Genomic DNA, 16311 nt, shown 5'->3' with positions numbered 1-16311 from the left:
ATTTAATTTGTACAACTTTGATTGAAATTTATATAGAACAGAGCAAAGTTTTCAAAACTCTAAGATATCATGTATTTTGAGTAGCGCGGTTTTAGCAAAATATAAACTCTGAATTGGATCCTTACTGCAGGATTTTCCACGTATAACAAGAACAACAAGCGAAATGACCGTGAATGCAATTTTCCCGTTTATGAACAAAATAATAAGATATTAAAAGACACTCTAAACATAGAAAGAAAGGATGGAATGCATATTTACAAGGAGAGAATCCGAATGGACTATGGACCTATCACCAAAAGGAACGTGAAAGATAATAGAAAAGGCACAAAGGCACAAGTCTGGCTACAAAGAGAGAGAGAGAGAGAGAGAGAGAGAGAGAGAGAGAGAGGGAGAGAGAGATGCGCACAAAGTGAAAAGATAAATGACCAATCCAGGGCTCAGAGAGTTTTGAATGAATGCCAAGTCAGCAGTATGGAGTATGACACCAAGCTTAATCGTAAAAAAAATGACTTTTTCATACTCAAAGCACAAACGAAATCTTAATATCCTGGACCTCTGGCATTAAAATTTAATAACAAAAATAACCTGGACTATTTTCGCCGCCAGCCTTAGGAATTATTTGCAACACAAACTTTTTTATTGATGTTGTAGTTCCCAAAGGAGAGATGAAATCTGACAATTAAAACTTTTTGGTGGAATTTTTTTATTGCTGAAATTACATCAGAAACACAAATCAGTGTTTATGGGATTTACACATAATCCGTAACGTTTTGCTGAGTACAGTTTATAAACATTAGATAATCCTAACAACCCATTTGGATTTGAATTTTGGTATGTTATTAGAAACAACAAAAAAAGTTTATATACCAATAAAAAATAAACATCAAAACCTATGTTTGAATTCTACACTGAACTAGTGGAAGATAATTTAAACCGTGATTTCCAAGTAGATGTAAAGAAGCTGTAATAAAGTAATTTTTAAAAAAAATCTATCAAATAAATAGAGACGGTATTTTTATTTTTCGATTAGAACAGTTGGAGATACTATTTCTGGCATTTAGATTTAAGTTAAAAGAAGTGAGCAAAGATAACAAGTTTGCACAAAGTTCTAGAATAAGTATGACTAATTTTAACTAAAAAGATTACATCACAACATATAGAAAATAAATAACTCCGCACAAAGAAGAAAAACTATATAAAAAAAACAGGGTGATAAACATCTTGCTACAACACATCACTGTATTATATTCACTGCATATAGTAGATAACCTGAACAACGTTTACTAGTTGTGATAACTATAACAGGAATAAAGTATTTTAATTGTATATGGTAACTGTGTCATTTAATGTAAAGGTTAAAGAGGTACAAATACTTCAGTTGTAGACAAACCTGGAAGACTAATGACTAAAGATAAACACGTTTCTTACGGTGATGATAATGATTCCAAGTTGAAAATGTATCACATTCCCATGGCTTCAGAGATTCATTACTATCAATGTCTGTGAGAACTAAGCAAACGGAGCAAAGTGTAATGAATGAAAAACTGAGAAAGTTATAAATAGGAGCGGCTAATGCACAAAGAAATGTATAAAAGCTCTTTATTTTATTATTTTCTTATTATTTTGGGAATTCTGCTCGATCTCTAGATACTAACAGAGCATTTCCGTTGTATCCCTTTGTTATTCCTTGGGATTTAGGATCCATTTTTACACTGGAAAACGAATTTGAGATAATATAAGGTACATACTTAGATTATGAACCGCGGAATAGCATAACCCTGTACTATGCGATTAATGGTCAATTCCATAAGCTTACCCCTGTACTATGCGATTAATGGTCAATTCTATAAGCTTACCCCTGTACTATGCGATTAATGGTCAATTCCATAAGCTTACCCCTGTACTATGCGATTAATGGTCAATTCCATAAGCTTACCCCTGTACTATGCGATTAATGGTCAATTCTATAAGCTTACCCCTGTACTATGCGATTAATGGTCAATTCCATAAGCTTACCCCTGTACTATGCGATTAATGGTCAATTCCATAAGCTTACCCCTGTACTATGCGATTAATGGTCAATTCTATAAGCTTACCCCTGTACTATGCGATTAATGGTCAATTCTATAAGCGACAAGTACAGAAATGGAATCTCTTTCTTTTATGATTATATCACACGAGAGAGCATTGTTGATATACCTGCTAATACGACCTTATAAAATATAATACTTGATACACAATAATAATACGTTTAAAAGGAATTTTTATTCACTGCAAAACATACAGATCAACTAATATGTGCTATTCACATAGCTATGACTTGGAAAAGCAAACTAACGAAGCGACTAACTATTTATTAAAGGAACGAGAAAAATAAACGAAAATTAGTAGCATTCTTGTAAACAATTTTTCTACCGAACTTAGGAAGTATACATGATATTACATTGCATGGAACAAGGCATAAATGAGATATGCTCATCAAGGAGTACACCTACCGCTAAATAGAAATGACAATGTAGATGCACATGCAATGTATATTTGTTTATTTCTGATTCACAGGTAAACATTCAGGACAATCATTTCTAATCTACTCTTCCTACTGGCGACACCGTTTATTAAACAGTTGATATATTTGCTTAAAAGAACACCATAAAATAAATATATTGGATGTTACAAATTCTGGATAGGCAAAGTGTGTTTTAGATTTCTTGAAACAGAATATAAAACCTTTTTCGAAATTAATCAAGAAAATTTAGTTTATAATGTTTCATAACATTTTCGCATACCGCTAATTCCTAATCTATAAAGTCTGTAATAAAATTGGTGGTTGTTTTGTTTTCTTAAATCTTTCAAGTGATTCGACATACGGTAATTAATATAAAAATATTTTTCCCTCAAAACTCTGGTTTAAATTTCCTCGGAATGTTGTAATATTTCTGTGAATTTAGACTTGATTGGCCCATGAGCTATAGAATTTTTAATAAACGAAATATATTTTTCGTCACTATTTGGAATTGGTACTGTTCTCATTCTGATTTTATTTTAGTACTTCAGATGAGAATAACTTGCCCAGATAAATTATGAATAAATATTAGAATTAACTTTCGATATTTATAATTGTGCTTGAACCCTGCATTTTCCAGTTACTTGGTTATGATTTTTTGTAGTTGACCATGGAACAACATACTTCGTTAACTTCATCTCCTTAAGTTATTTAATTTACGGAAATCGTTTAATTCTGAAAACCAAAACAAATTTCAGGCCCCAGATTTAAATTTTACCATGAAATGATCCCCATTAAACCAGAACTTAGTCAAATGAGATCAGGTGTCTGCCAGATCCCAGGTTGACAAACGTTCAGAAGTGGCTTAGGAACTTGTGCGAAGTACTACAATGTCCAGTACACTTAGCAGTTCTGGTTATGAATAGTGCAGACAATAGGCTAATTAATTGTCTTGACACCTTGCCGAAGTGACAGCTTTTTAAACTAATTGTTTGTAATATTGTGCCAGTGGTTGTGCAACTGAAAGTAGATTATGCTTATATGACAATCGTCTGTGTCCGATACACCTAAATACTATTCGATCATATGACTTTTCGACTTATTACGCCATCATTTTGACATTTTTGCCGACAAAGAACAAGAACAAATATTTGATAAGTTCGATTCACTAAATTTATTTTCCATGACAATGTTAACAAGGTAGTTATGATTGTCGATTTTTATCATGTGTCAAAACAATAAGCTAATAGCTGTAGAATGAGTTTATTCCGAGAGCACAAGGTCATTTTATATAAAGTAATCTAAATATATGCCAAACGTTAGAAATCATAAGTACGAAATTCGGCATCTGAATATTAACAGTGTCATATATTCTTCAAGGATAAAAGATTTCTATAAAAATAAAACGACTCTGTGATTCTTTAAACATCTGTTTCTATCTGTTTCTCTGTCTATAACACATATGCACACACGTACATGCAAACTGTTGGTTTAACTCTCCTCTCTCTCTCTCTCTCTCTCTCTCACACACACAAATAATTTTGCAACAATTTTCTTTCGTACAAACGAGCTAGTACCATTTGATCAAATCCGTTAAATTTACACAAAGGTATAAGTGCATGCGTTGAAATAAAATTAGTGTAAAAGCGAACTAACCGTATCTGTAAATGTCTATGAAACAGTGAAAAGGATCGTAACACAGAGTGACAGAAAGAGAAAGAGACAGTCCTGTAGACACGTTAATCATTACCAAGCGCAGTGACTTACAAACGCTGCTGCATTAATTTTCACGAAAAAAGCTCAGAAATAAAGATTTTAAATCCACTAACATATGTCTTATTTGTGAAAAGAAATTCGTTTGAAGACAAAATTAAAACAAACAAAGTAAGAGATCACGAACATTTGTCCAGTAAGTAAGATGACTCTAATTTGAATTACAGACATTCTAAGTGCCTATCACTTTTTTCCTCTGAAGTGCCGGGCGATTATTATTATTATTATTATCATCATCATTTTTATCAACTCTTCGGTAAGAAACGATCCGGATCAAGTAGTAACAATAATAGCAAATCTGATGAAAAATGCATGTACTTTACTAAGGATTTATACGGTTGATAGATTTGGTGTGGTAAAGAAGTTGTAAAGATAACAGTCAGATTCCTAGATAGTTTATAGTTAATGCGACATCCGCTTTAATAGCATGCGAAAAATCTCAGCAATGACAAATTCATGGAAGCCAAGAAACATTTTGAAAGCATGTAACGCAAATATTTTATTAAAAAAAAATAAGCTTAAGAAAACTGAACTACCACGAATAAAGCTATTTTATTCCAGAATCAGATGAGCTTTGCCAGTATGTAAAATGTGTAACTAAACATTTCAGATCGAAGTCTTTCGATTGTATGAATGCTTACTACGTCAAGAAACATATGTAATATTGTGTGACATATTTGAAGAGTTTACAATTGTCTCCGTGAAACAGGATCTATTACGTAATTACAATGCACCGAGACTAGTAAGTTATGTTAATTTAAAAATAAGTAAATTAAAATTGGAATTACTGAGAGACAATGATATGTTCTTAATAATATAATCAGGAGTAAGGGATGAGATCATAGGGGCACAAGGTCAAAGCCATCCCTTAAGTTCCTACATGCATTATGAATGAGTATGTCTTTGTTCACATCAGTTACAAACTTTAGATGTGTAACCAAAAAGAAATCAAAGTCATTAAAGAAAATTTCATGAAGTCGGAAGATGATTAAAGAACGTGTGGAATTTTCAAGACTGTTTTAGAGGTCACAATACATCAAAGACTACATATTAGCGCCTAAACAAAATTATAATTCCACAAGAAAATTATTTATCACAATTACAGGATAAATGAAAAAACGTATAAACGGACCAAAAATCCGTTAGTACCGATGATTTTGAATGCGTTAAAAAAACAATATGTCATTAATTATCGTAACCCGACACTTTATCAACAGTTACGTTTGGAACTAACAATACCACATCGGGTCATTCTATTTGATCAACTACCCTTGTAAAATCTTACGTCGAATCGAATTAACTAAACATTTCAGATCGAAGTCTTTCGATTATATGAATGCTTACTACGTCAAGAGACATGTTGTAATATTGTGTGACATATTTGAAGAGTTTACAATTGTCTCCGTGAAACAGGATCTATTACATAATTACAATGCACCGAGACATTAAGCAACCAATGACTTTGACAATGCCTTTTTCAAACTCATTATTAATTATGTGATTGGCAAAAACAACTAAAGCAAATATTTGGGTTGAAGAAAACTAGTCGTGCGAATACCAGAAAGATCTTTCATTTACACGGAGAGCAGTTATACATAAAGACGTATTGTTCATTGATTTAAATAACGAAAAGAAAATTAAATTAAACAAAACGATTTATCGAGGATTTGCAGTTTTAATGTTATCAAAGTGGTTGATGTATGAATTTTAGTTTTAATTTTAGTTTTAACAGTAAAACGAGACAGGCTCGTAATTACAAACGCAGATTTGTTATGTGTTCTTGTATAGATTGATAAGCGTTTCAGTGACATGAAAGAATAACTTCAAATGTTACGAAACAATTAATTAAAAGGAAGACAATATACTTGTTGTTCCTCAAATGAACAAGAACGTTTCCAACCCATGCAGCGGTCGGTTATGGTGTTCCTCTAGAATCATGATGTAACCTTGTTTAGATTAGCTGCCTTCTTCTTCGCATACTCTAACTTGGCACAGTAGTCTATCAGAAGAAATCATTTGTAAACATTTAGTAATACTATCACCATTTAATGTATCATAATGAAGTATATCGTCTCTACAAAGCCATTTTCTCCTATAGATCTTTTAGTACATAAAGTCAACTTTTATTTACATTCTATCAAACTGAATACAAACCTTTCTTTCCACAGTTGTATTACTAGATATAGTTCTGTTATCAGGTTCTATCAAATACATCAGTTGAATACCAGAGAAACGTTTTGCGTGGGTATCAAAAACTGTTTATATTCTCTCGGTTGTAACGAAGGTATCTTTATTCCTTTTGTTGTAAAAGTCAATAAATGAAGACATTTCTTCTGCAACAATTCATTGTGATTTATTTTATGGTGACCTTTTGGGTTGGAGGGTTTTAAAAAAATGCTGAATCGTACAAAGAAAGTATCTGGTCCTAAAGAAATTATATCTTGTGGTCTGATCAGTGTATCTAATTTGCACTAAATTGCCAAGCAACTTAAATATCGTCATGTTCAGACCAACATTTGTTTTGTTTCAATGCCTTTAAATTATCCAGTATCTCGTAAACAAGTTTATAGGCCTAAATGTTGTAACTGTTTGTTTGCATTTTTGAAAAATAGTCGAAGTTACCAGCACATAAAATCTCAAAAAATGTTGCATTCATTTGTTTGATGTGTATAAGTTAAACAGTATAGATTTATTTCTTTGTTTCGAATGTTTACTTGAGTATCTGAAACAAAGCAAATTTATAATTTATAAGCATATACATTTTCTTTTCTGTTTATTGGAGGATTTATAAAATTTGAACATTAGCTAATATAAGGCCTGTATCATGCAATATGATATTTATATTCTTCTTAAATCAAGCTATATACAGTTGTAATTGTATTACAGAATTCCATGCAATTTTGTTACTCTTCAAATAGATACATTGTTTATTTTATGAAATGTTTCCTCAGTTTGTATTGTTGAGGATAAACTACGCTGGGCAATCCCTTCACAGTAATCATTCTCTTTCCTATCTCTGGTTTGACTAGGTTTGTTTAGTTTCATAGTTTCTGTCTTTCTTGTATAGTGTCAAAATATCCTTTAAAACTCATTCGTTTTGAATAAAGTATTATATTTGTCATTTTCCCTGTAGTGAAGTAGTCGGTGAAAAAATAAATTATATTTGTGTATTTGTCCTTGACGGAGACAGCAATATAATATGACGTAATCAAATTGTACCTAAGAAAAATATTTTCCAATATCCACCTAGTTACGTTATCCTGACATTATCCTGATATCAGGCCGACCAATCCTACCACTCATTTATTAAAGCTGATCGGCTAGCGAGGCAGCTGTTAGTACTATTTTTGTATTTGTTACGACTCGGCATTGTTTGGATCCCGCGACCTCCCGAATCCGAATACTAGGCTATTAATCATTGGATCACCGAGCATATCTGGCCCTGTTATCTTTATTTTATTTAATGGTTAAAATTCTTTCAATTGCTTCCGGGTTTAATTTTAACTGTTATATGTTCAGATCCATATTCTTGCTTAATCTCAAAAACGGAATAGTATTATCTTCTGAACAGTATATCTGATAGTTTTAAACTTTTGGAGATTATGCGTTTTCCTCTTTTTAAAAATATATATTCAATAACAAAGCCATTGATCATTTACGTATAATCCAAATAAAAAATAAATTGATAATTTGTTTCAAAAGAATAGACTAAAATATATTTAATATAAACCTGATTTCGTTATTGGAGTAATGTTCCGCTCCAAAATAGTCTTCTTCGTCAACTTATGTTCATTAAACGTTGATGAAATATATTTAAATCTATAATTACGTCTATAATTATTTCAGATTTAACCGCTCTGATGATCTAGTGGTCCGTGCATCTTCATCGGATGCGGGAGGTCGTGCATTCGAACCCCGACGAGTCACATAAAAAAAAATCACACACACACACACAATCCAAATTTCAGTTTGTGCCGTAATATGCCAATGATACGTTGAAAATGTTCTTACAGCCATAATAGTATCTAGATACTCCTGGCTAGGAACGTTCAATTCACAAAGAACTACAAGTCATAATAGTATCTAGATACTCCTGGCTTGGGACGTTCAATTCACAAAGAACTACAAGTCATAATAGTATCTAGATACTCCTGGCTTGGGACGTTCAATTCACAAAGAACTACACAGAGATCTGATAATACTTTAATTCACATTTACTTTGTTCTCATTTTTGTTATTTTGGGGCTATTTCGGTCAAATCATTCTTCTTTTGCAACTGTGGAAAAGTGATAGAAGTTACCTTGTTGTTCAAGTCAGTAACTATTATGCTAAAATCACTCATTAAGTTTTTAATATATTGATGGGTTTGTTGGATTCCATCATTTGTTTTGTATCTTCCAATGTATCTTGTAAAAGTAATTGTCTTCCTGAAATGTCTTTATTTGATCCATGTCATTTTCATAATCATTTGCCTTTGAGTTTATCTTTTGACCAGTTTCTTATAAATAACGCTAAATGTTTAGTTTTTATCACATCTTTCTCTTACGGTTTGCAAGGCAACTATTAAATCCCTGTCTCAATAAAGTGTGTAAATCAATTTTATTTTCCTATTGCCATTTTTAAGATGTTGCTGCACCCCATTGAATTTTGATGCGCCCTCACTACTACTGTTTAAATGCAGGCATGTTGTTGTCAACCTGCTCTATTCATGTTTTAATATCTTGCAAGATTTCAAGGTTTTCCATATTTAGCATCATTTAGTCTTTTTACAAACTTTTTATTAGTGTTATCAACAAGATCACTTAGATTTGTAATAAGGTTATCGTTGAGGTTTACGTTATTATTAATGGATTCACCGAACGCTTCATCGTTTTGTTTTCTCTAATGAATGAAAACTAATATAGCTAGGATCTCTTAAAATACACTACGCGCATGAAAATGTATTCATTTTCTGTTTTCATCTTGGATGCTGATTTTCAACTTGTTTGTGCTACCTCTTTGCAATTGCTTGTAATGTACATTAATGCTGCGGGAAACACAGTCAACATGACAAACATTTCTAATGGAAAGAGAATCAAGCAGTCACGAATAATATCCAGTAGAAATATACTCGGAATTATTTATTGGATGCAGAAAAATTAAAAATTGCAGGTTCGAAAATCCACAGATTCAATAAACGTGTGTTTAGATATCTGTCTATTAAATCTTGACAATTAAGATTTATAGTTGTTTATGTTTACTGTATAATTATTGTCTGAAATGTCGAGTACTTTGAATTGTTTTTCAAATACTCGATTCAATGCTTTCTTCCTTGTCATAATTTGATGTTATTCCTTCTTTGGTTTTGTTCATTTAAGTCTTACGTTCATTAAACTATTTTTATAGTTGAAATTAAAATTAATGATTTAAGTAAGTCTAGTATACTTTGATCTGATTCATACTGCATGACGTGTGTCTAAAAATAGTATCGTCCGTTAGGAACTACTTTTGAATATAAACAAACATTGTACGCTGATGTAGCAGAATGCCAGAGCTTTTAATTTATTAGACTTGTCTCTGGATGAACTAAACAAGTTATTTGGTCCTATTTGAAAGTAGATATGATAAGCTGAAAAATGGTCGATTTCGCTAAGATACCTAGTAAATTAGACAAAAAATGCAACCGAAGAACTCGTTTAAAAATAGAAAACCTAGAGCCTCAGAGCCAATAAGCGAAGACGATGAATAAGCTTTATTTCCACTGGCCAAATGGCCTATCACATAGCAGCTGCTGTGAAAGTTTCCACGTTTACCTTTTATAAGAAAATGTTTGGATTTGTAGTAGCGATACAGTTCATACAGGTCATGTAAATATGTTGTGATCCCTCCAACGAAGAACATCTAAGTTACAAAGCATAACAGTCCGTCTTTAGCTGTCAGTGAGAATGACAATAAATATACGTACCTTTTGCATCTTGAATTTCCTCAAAATATACTTTCTTAGTTATTTCTGCTAATCAGAATTACATGGGTTCAAAAGTTGTCCCACACCGAAAAACAGAATGCTGAGTTTTTCACACCTTATAATTCCAAACACTCAGCAATAGAAAAGAAACACATGTGCAGCTGCATAATGTCCAGCCTCTCCAGTCACATGTTCATCGCACGGATTTGACTCAGCTAATAAATCCAGAACATCACAACTTTGAAAAGCAGCATTTAGTTGGATCGACAGATAAACAAAATCCACCCATTCCAGACCAAATGTAAATTTTTTTTAAAGGACTATTGATTTACAATATGACTCAAAATTATAATTTTAAGTAGAACAAAGCTAGTTCCAAAGTCATTGGCCTGTGCTATATGCGCATGAATACTTTTACTGTGTATTGTTGAATCTACATATGTGGATTTTGTTTGGAATCCTGCCTAAATTCAGTTGCTTTGTTCCTTGTAGTGTTTTCCTTTTATTATGCAGCCGTATAAAGAAAAGCAAAATGAGCATATAATAAAAAGGTTATAATAACATTTGTATAGGAAATGAGCTTTTTTGAGTAATACTGCACTCATAACGTCATGCAGTATAGCTCAAAAAGCCTTCTTCATATTTTCCGATACAAATGAAGTAACATATGAGCACCGACTGCTGTAATCAATGTCTATTATTTTAGTACCGAAAATGTTTGCACATCAACTAAATCATAAGCTATAAACTATTTTCTCTTGCATTTAGGTTTGCTTGTTTATTTTTGTCTTCTAATCGTTTATGTGATTTCTTTTTAGTGTTTTCATCTCTCCGTTTCATATATATGTCTTCCATTTTGTGATTTCCATTTTCCTTTTCTACATTGTTTGAGTTTTCTTATTCATATATTCCTTTCTGTGATTCCCAATTTCCTTTTCTACATTGTTTGAGTTTTCTTATTCATATATTCCTTTTTGTGATTCCCAATTTCCTTTTCTACATTGTTTGAGTTTTCTTATTCATATATTCCTTTCTGTGATTCCCAATTTCCTTTTCTACATTGTTTGAGTTTTCTTATTCATATATTCCTTTCTGTGATTCCCATTTTCTTTTTCTGTACAATGAGTTGTCTTATGCATGTCTTCCATTTTGTGATTCCCAATTTCCTTTTCTACATTGTTTGAGTTTTCTTATTCATATATTCCTTTCTGTGATTCCCAATTTCTTTTTCTGTACAATGAGTTGTCTTATGCATGTCTTCCATTTTGTGATTCCCAATTTCCTTTTCTACATTGTTTGAGTTTTCTTATTCATATATTCCTTTCTGTGATTCCCAATTTCCTTTTCTACATTGTTTGAGTTTTCTTATTCATATATTCCTTTCTGTGTTTCCCATTTTCTTTTTCTGTACAATGAGTTGTCTTATGCATGTCTTCCATTTTGTGATTCCCAATTTCCTTTTCTACATTGTTTGAGTTTTCTTATTCATATATTCCTTTCTGTGATTCCCATTTTCTTTTTCTGTACAATGAGTTGTCTTATGCATGTCTTCCATTTTGTGATTCCCAATTTCCTTTTCTACATTGTTTGAGTTTTCTTATTCATATATTCCTTTCTGTGATTCCCAATTTCCTTTTCTACATTGTTTGAGTTTTCTTATTCATATATTCCTTTCTGTGATTCCCATTTTCTTTTTCTGTACAATGAGTTGTCTTATGCATGTCTTCCATTTTGTGATTCCCAATTTCCTTTTCTACATTGTTTGAGTTTTCTTATTCATATATTCCTTTCTGTGATTCCATTTTCTTTTTCTGTACAATGAGTTGTCTTATGCATGTCTTCCATTTTGTGATTCCCAATTTCCTTTTCTACATTGTTTGAGTTTTCTTATTCATATATTCCTTTCTGTGATTCCCAATTTCCTTTTCTACATTGTTTGAGTTTTCTTATTCATATATTCCTTTCTGTGATTCCCAATTTCTTTTTCTGTACAATGAGTTGTCTTATGCATGTCTTCCATTTTGTGATTCCCAATTTCCTTTTCTACATTGTTTAAGTTTTCTTATTCATATATTCCTTTCTGTGATTCCCATTTTCTTTTTCTGTACAATGAGTTGTCTTATGCATGTCTTCCATTTTGTGATTCCCAATTTCCTTTTCTACATTGTTTGAGTTTTCTTATTCATATATTCCTTTCTGTGATTCCCAATTTCCTTTTCTACATTGTTTGAGTTTTCTTATTCATATATTCCTTTCTGTGATTCCCATTTTCTTTTTCTGTACAATGAGTTGTCTTATGCATGTCTTCCATTTTGTGATTCCCATTTTCCTTTTATATACCATCCAAGTTTTCATATACACGCCTTTGCTGTATTTTTGTTTTGCATTGAAATTTACAATTTGTACCGACATACAACACTAAACATTTAAATATTTCATCATTAAATGATTCCTATGCGTACTACTGATCCATCGAATAACCATGATCACCATTATCTTTATATGCGTACTAGTGATCCATCGAATACCCATGATCACCATTATCTTTATATTCGTACTAATTATCCATCGAATAACCATGATCACCATTATCTTTATATTCGTACTAATTATCCATCGAATAACCATGATCACCATTATCTTTATATGCGTACTAATTATCCATCGAATAACCATGATCACCATTATCTTTATATGCGTACTAATTATCCATCGAATACCCATGATCACCATTATCTTTATATGCGTACTAATTATCCATCGAATACCCATGATCACCATTATCTTTATATGCGTACTACTGATCCATCGAATACCCATGATCACCATTATCTTTATATGAACATCATTCGTACAATGTAGTTCGCTTGTAGGACGATTACTGACGATACCGACACAATTTCTTTCTGTCTCTAACATTTTACATTTTCCAGAGTGCAATACTTCTATCAAAGTAGTTAAAATAGTCAAAGATCTTGACTGGGTAACATCTCTAATCCAGCTCCTAACATTTGACTGGGTAACATCAATAATCAAACCTCAAACTTATGACTAGATAACATCAGTTATCCGACTGCTAACCTTTGAAGCAAACTCCTAGTTTGAAAATTATTTATTTCTTTAAATAGACGCAAAACTATTGCTAATGTTGCTATCAATAATACTGCATCATCAAGAAGTTTTGACATTAAAACGTAATTTCAACAACATCGGGGATGATGGCACGTGAAAATGGCATCCTTTTACATCCGGGGTCTTGTTCTAGCATGAGAAAGAAAATATATAAGTTACCACCGATTGCATAAATGGTGAGGCACGGGGATAACACATTTGTAACTCGGGATTTCAGGATGTTTATGGCGGTTTTAGTGTCATTGCTGATAGTATGTCAGCAAAGCCTGTAAAATATATATATGACAATTAAAACCATGAATGTCTTCCAATCTTCAAAGGAAAGAATGTTATCCATATTTTAAAACATTTTGGAAACTTTTGTTGAAAATTGCACAAAATGTAATTCTTTGTGGCTCGACCTAACATTTATGATGTCACAATAGCCTAAAACTTGCGATATTTATCTTTGATTTTACTGCCGCATATTTGGACGGTGTAATAAACCGAAAGCGAGCTAGATTCACGCGTCATGACGTCACAACGCGCTTTAACGTTCAACATGGAGACAATATACATAACGTTTTTCTTTTCTCAACTGTGAAATAGAACAGCGAATACTTGCTTCTCAAAACATGTGTAATAAATAGAATAAAACGTGTTAGTGTAGTTAAGTAATTAAGATCAAGAACATCACGTATACTTTGCGCTCACTCGTGTCTCTCCTGGTTATGGACACCCGAGAATTATTCAACATTTGACAAGGAACTTTATTATCCTTTATATCAGTTCTGTCCAACCTTTTTGACACCATGGTCCACTGAAAAATATTTTTCTTGAAGCCGAGGGCCGCAGGAGAAAACTGAAAAACAACGACTATATGTTCTAGGTAAAATGTAATTTACATATTCTACTGTTATGATCTAATATTGATTCGGCACCTTCTAAATATATTATTTGACTAAATTATAGATAAATAAATATGGGTTCCATATAAATAGAAGCATTTATGCATATAAAAATGAACTGACCCAGAAACATGGTAATCGGATCGACATATACGCTAAATTAACACTACGCAGCAGTTTCAGTCGGACATGTATACTACGTCAGTCGGACATGTATACTACGTGTATCTCGATTACACCGGAACAGACACTCGCAACTTCGAGATCATTCGTTATCTGTCGTTCGAACCACCTCATTTATTTACGAAACAAGGATTGCCCGAGAAGGTGCGACTACATTGAGCTATTTTTCATTCTCAGCTTCTCGATCAATCATAAGGTCAATCCTTAGATGAGGTGGTCCGAATAGATAGAGGTTTCTTTTTGGGGAGGAAATTTCCGGCGAACAAAATGAATGATTTTTTGTCTGTAAGTTACTGCGTTGACATGCACCCGATGTATATTTTTGTCCCACAGAAATATCCGAGTTGGTCTGAATGTGGTACAGAGTGCATGAACATATCGAGCGCAGCTGTTCATCAGGGGAATTTTCTGTTTGTATTTTGTATGCAACCCGTGTGCCATCATACCTGTGTAGATCGGTATTTACCATTGGCTATACTTTATTTTGCTGATAACTATCAAAATTGTGACCACCGTCTTGTAAGTTATAGAGTTGTATCAACATTTTATAACTATGTGATAATTGGGAGATTACGAAATAAGGTTTCTGATTTTTGTGTGCTTAGTTTCATGATTATAGCTTCTTTCTTCTGGTTTGTGTTTCAGTCAGACTTATCCAAGCTGCTGAGCAATAATGAAAGAGCTAATCTTTTGGAACAGTTTCAGAAGTGCGACATTAACAAAGGTAAAATGGAACAACATAGTACAAAGAAATTTGTATATAAAGGACGCTAATGGGATCACAACATTTCGTCTTTTGTGGATATTTTTTTTTTCTTAATTTGGGGGTTGGATATGAAAGTATTATTTTTATAATAATAATAATAATAAAACCCCAAAACCCAAGCTTATAGATGTTGTCCACAACGAACCAGTTTGAATGTCATCAACTTGTCAACAAAACTCCTCTTCTTGAGTGTGAACTTCAGCTAAAATATTGCTTCTCAGAAAGCCATCATAGTAATTACATTAGATAGAATCAAATACTCATAGTGAACAACACTCTTCGAGTGAAAATAAAACATGAAGGTAATTAGTTTGCTTATAGTAAGCCAATCAAAAGCTGAGTTTAAATGTACACTTAGGCTGAGCAACTTCGTGGTTCTGGAAGGCAGTTTTGTGTCTTTATCTTACTGCTTATTCCAGGACATATTTCTTTTTTCAGCATTTACTTGTGTTTGTCTTGGTCTATTGGTCTATAGAGTTTTAATAATTTATTATAGCAAATCAGTAAATACTTTTTAAATGACCATAATATATATATATATATATATATATATATATATATATATATATATATATATATATATATATATATATATATATATATATATATATATATATATATATATATATATATCGTTTTGAAATTGCTTCTAAGTTTAGTATTAGTTTATTCATTCATTTTCAATACAATATTGGGTATGTTTGTAAATTATGATAATTTTCTTACAGTCATTGCGCATTCCCAAGCTTTGTGTTCACAAGGTTCTATGTGGGAAATGAGGATGGAAAATAATGTTAACAACAGTACTACATGAACAATACTGGAGGACGCATTTTAAGTTAAACAAAATTCGTATTATATGGCATTTGCTATGTAGAGAGGGCGGATGACAAGTATGTTATCCAAAACTTAATGGCGTTTAAAAAGAAATAATGGTGTTTGTAAAAAAAAATTCCTTTTGTTATGTACTTTTATATGTATGCATTGTAATGAAAACATCGCGACTGTTTGCGAGATGTATGCGCTTAGGTAAAAATGGTAAGAGGTGAGAACTGATCGCCTGCCAGTACTCTCATAAAAATAAAATTTTGATAATGATCAGGCTTACTATCAACATATATTT

At 32.2% G+C, this 16311-nt stretch overlaps 1 protein-coding gene across 3 annotated transcripts in view; it reads left to right on the top strand.

Annotated features, from left to right (window-relative positions):
- LOC149807186 (PHD finger protein 24-like) overlaps positions 1-16311 on the top strand; it is a 63855-nt gene that overhangs the window by 20446 nt on the left and 27098 nt on the right. For all 3 annotated transcript variants that reach the window (XM_089935034.1, XM_089934968.1, XM_089935092.1), the window contains one exon: positions 15068-15146. In XM_089935034.1, coding sequence (XP_089791160.1) covers positions 15068-15146 — 79 coding nt within the window. The remainder of the gene's footprint in view (positions 1-15067; positions 15147-16311) is intronic.

Source organism: Sinohyriopsis cumingii, chromosome 1 (genome assembly GCF_028554795.1).
Source record: "Sinohyriopsis cumingii isolate HCF-2022 chromosome 1, ASM2855479v2, whole genome shotgun sequence".
NCBI lineage: Eukaryota > Metazoa > Mollusca > Bivalvia > Unionida > Unionidae > Sinohyriopsis > Sinohyriopsis cumingii.
This window is presented reverse-complemented; position numbering and strand designations above follow the sequence as displayed.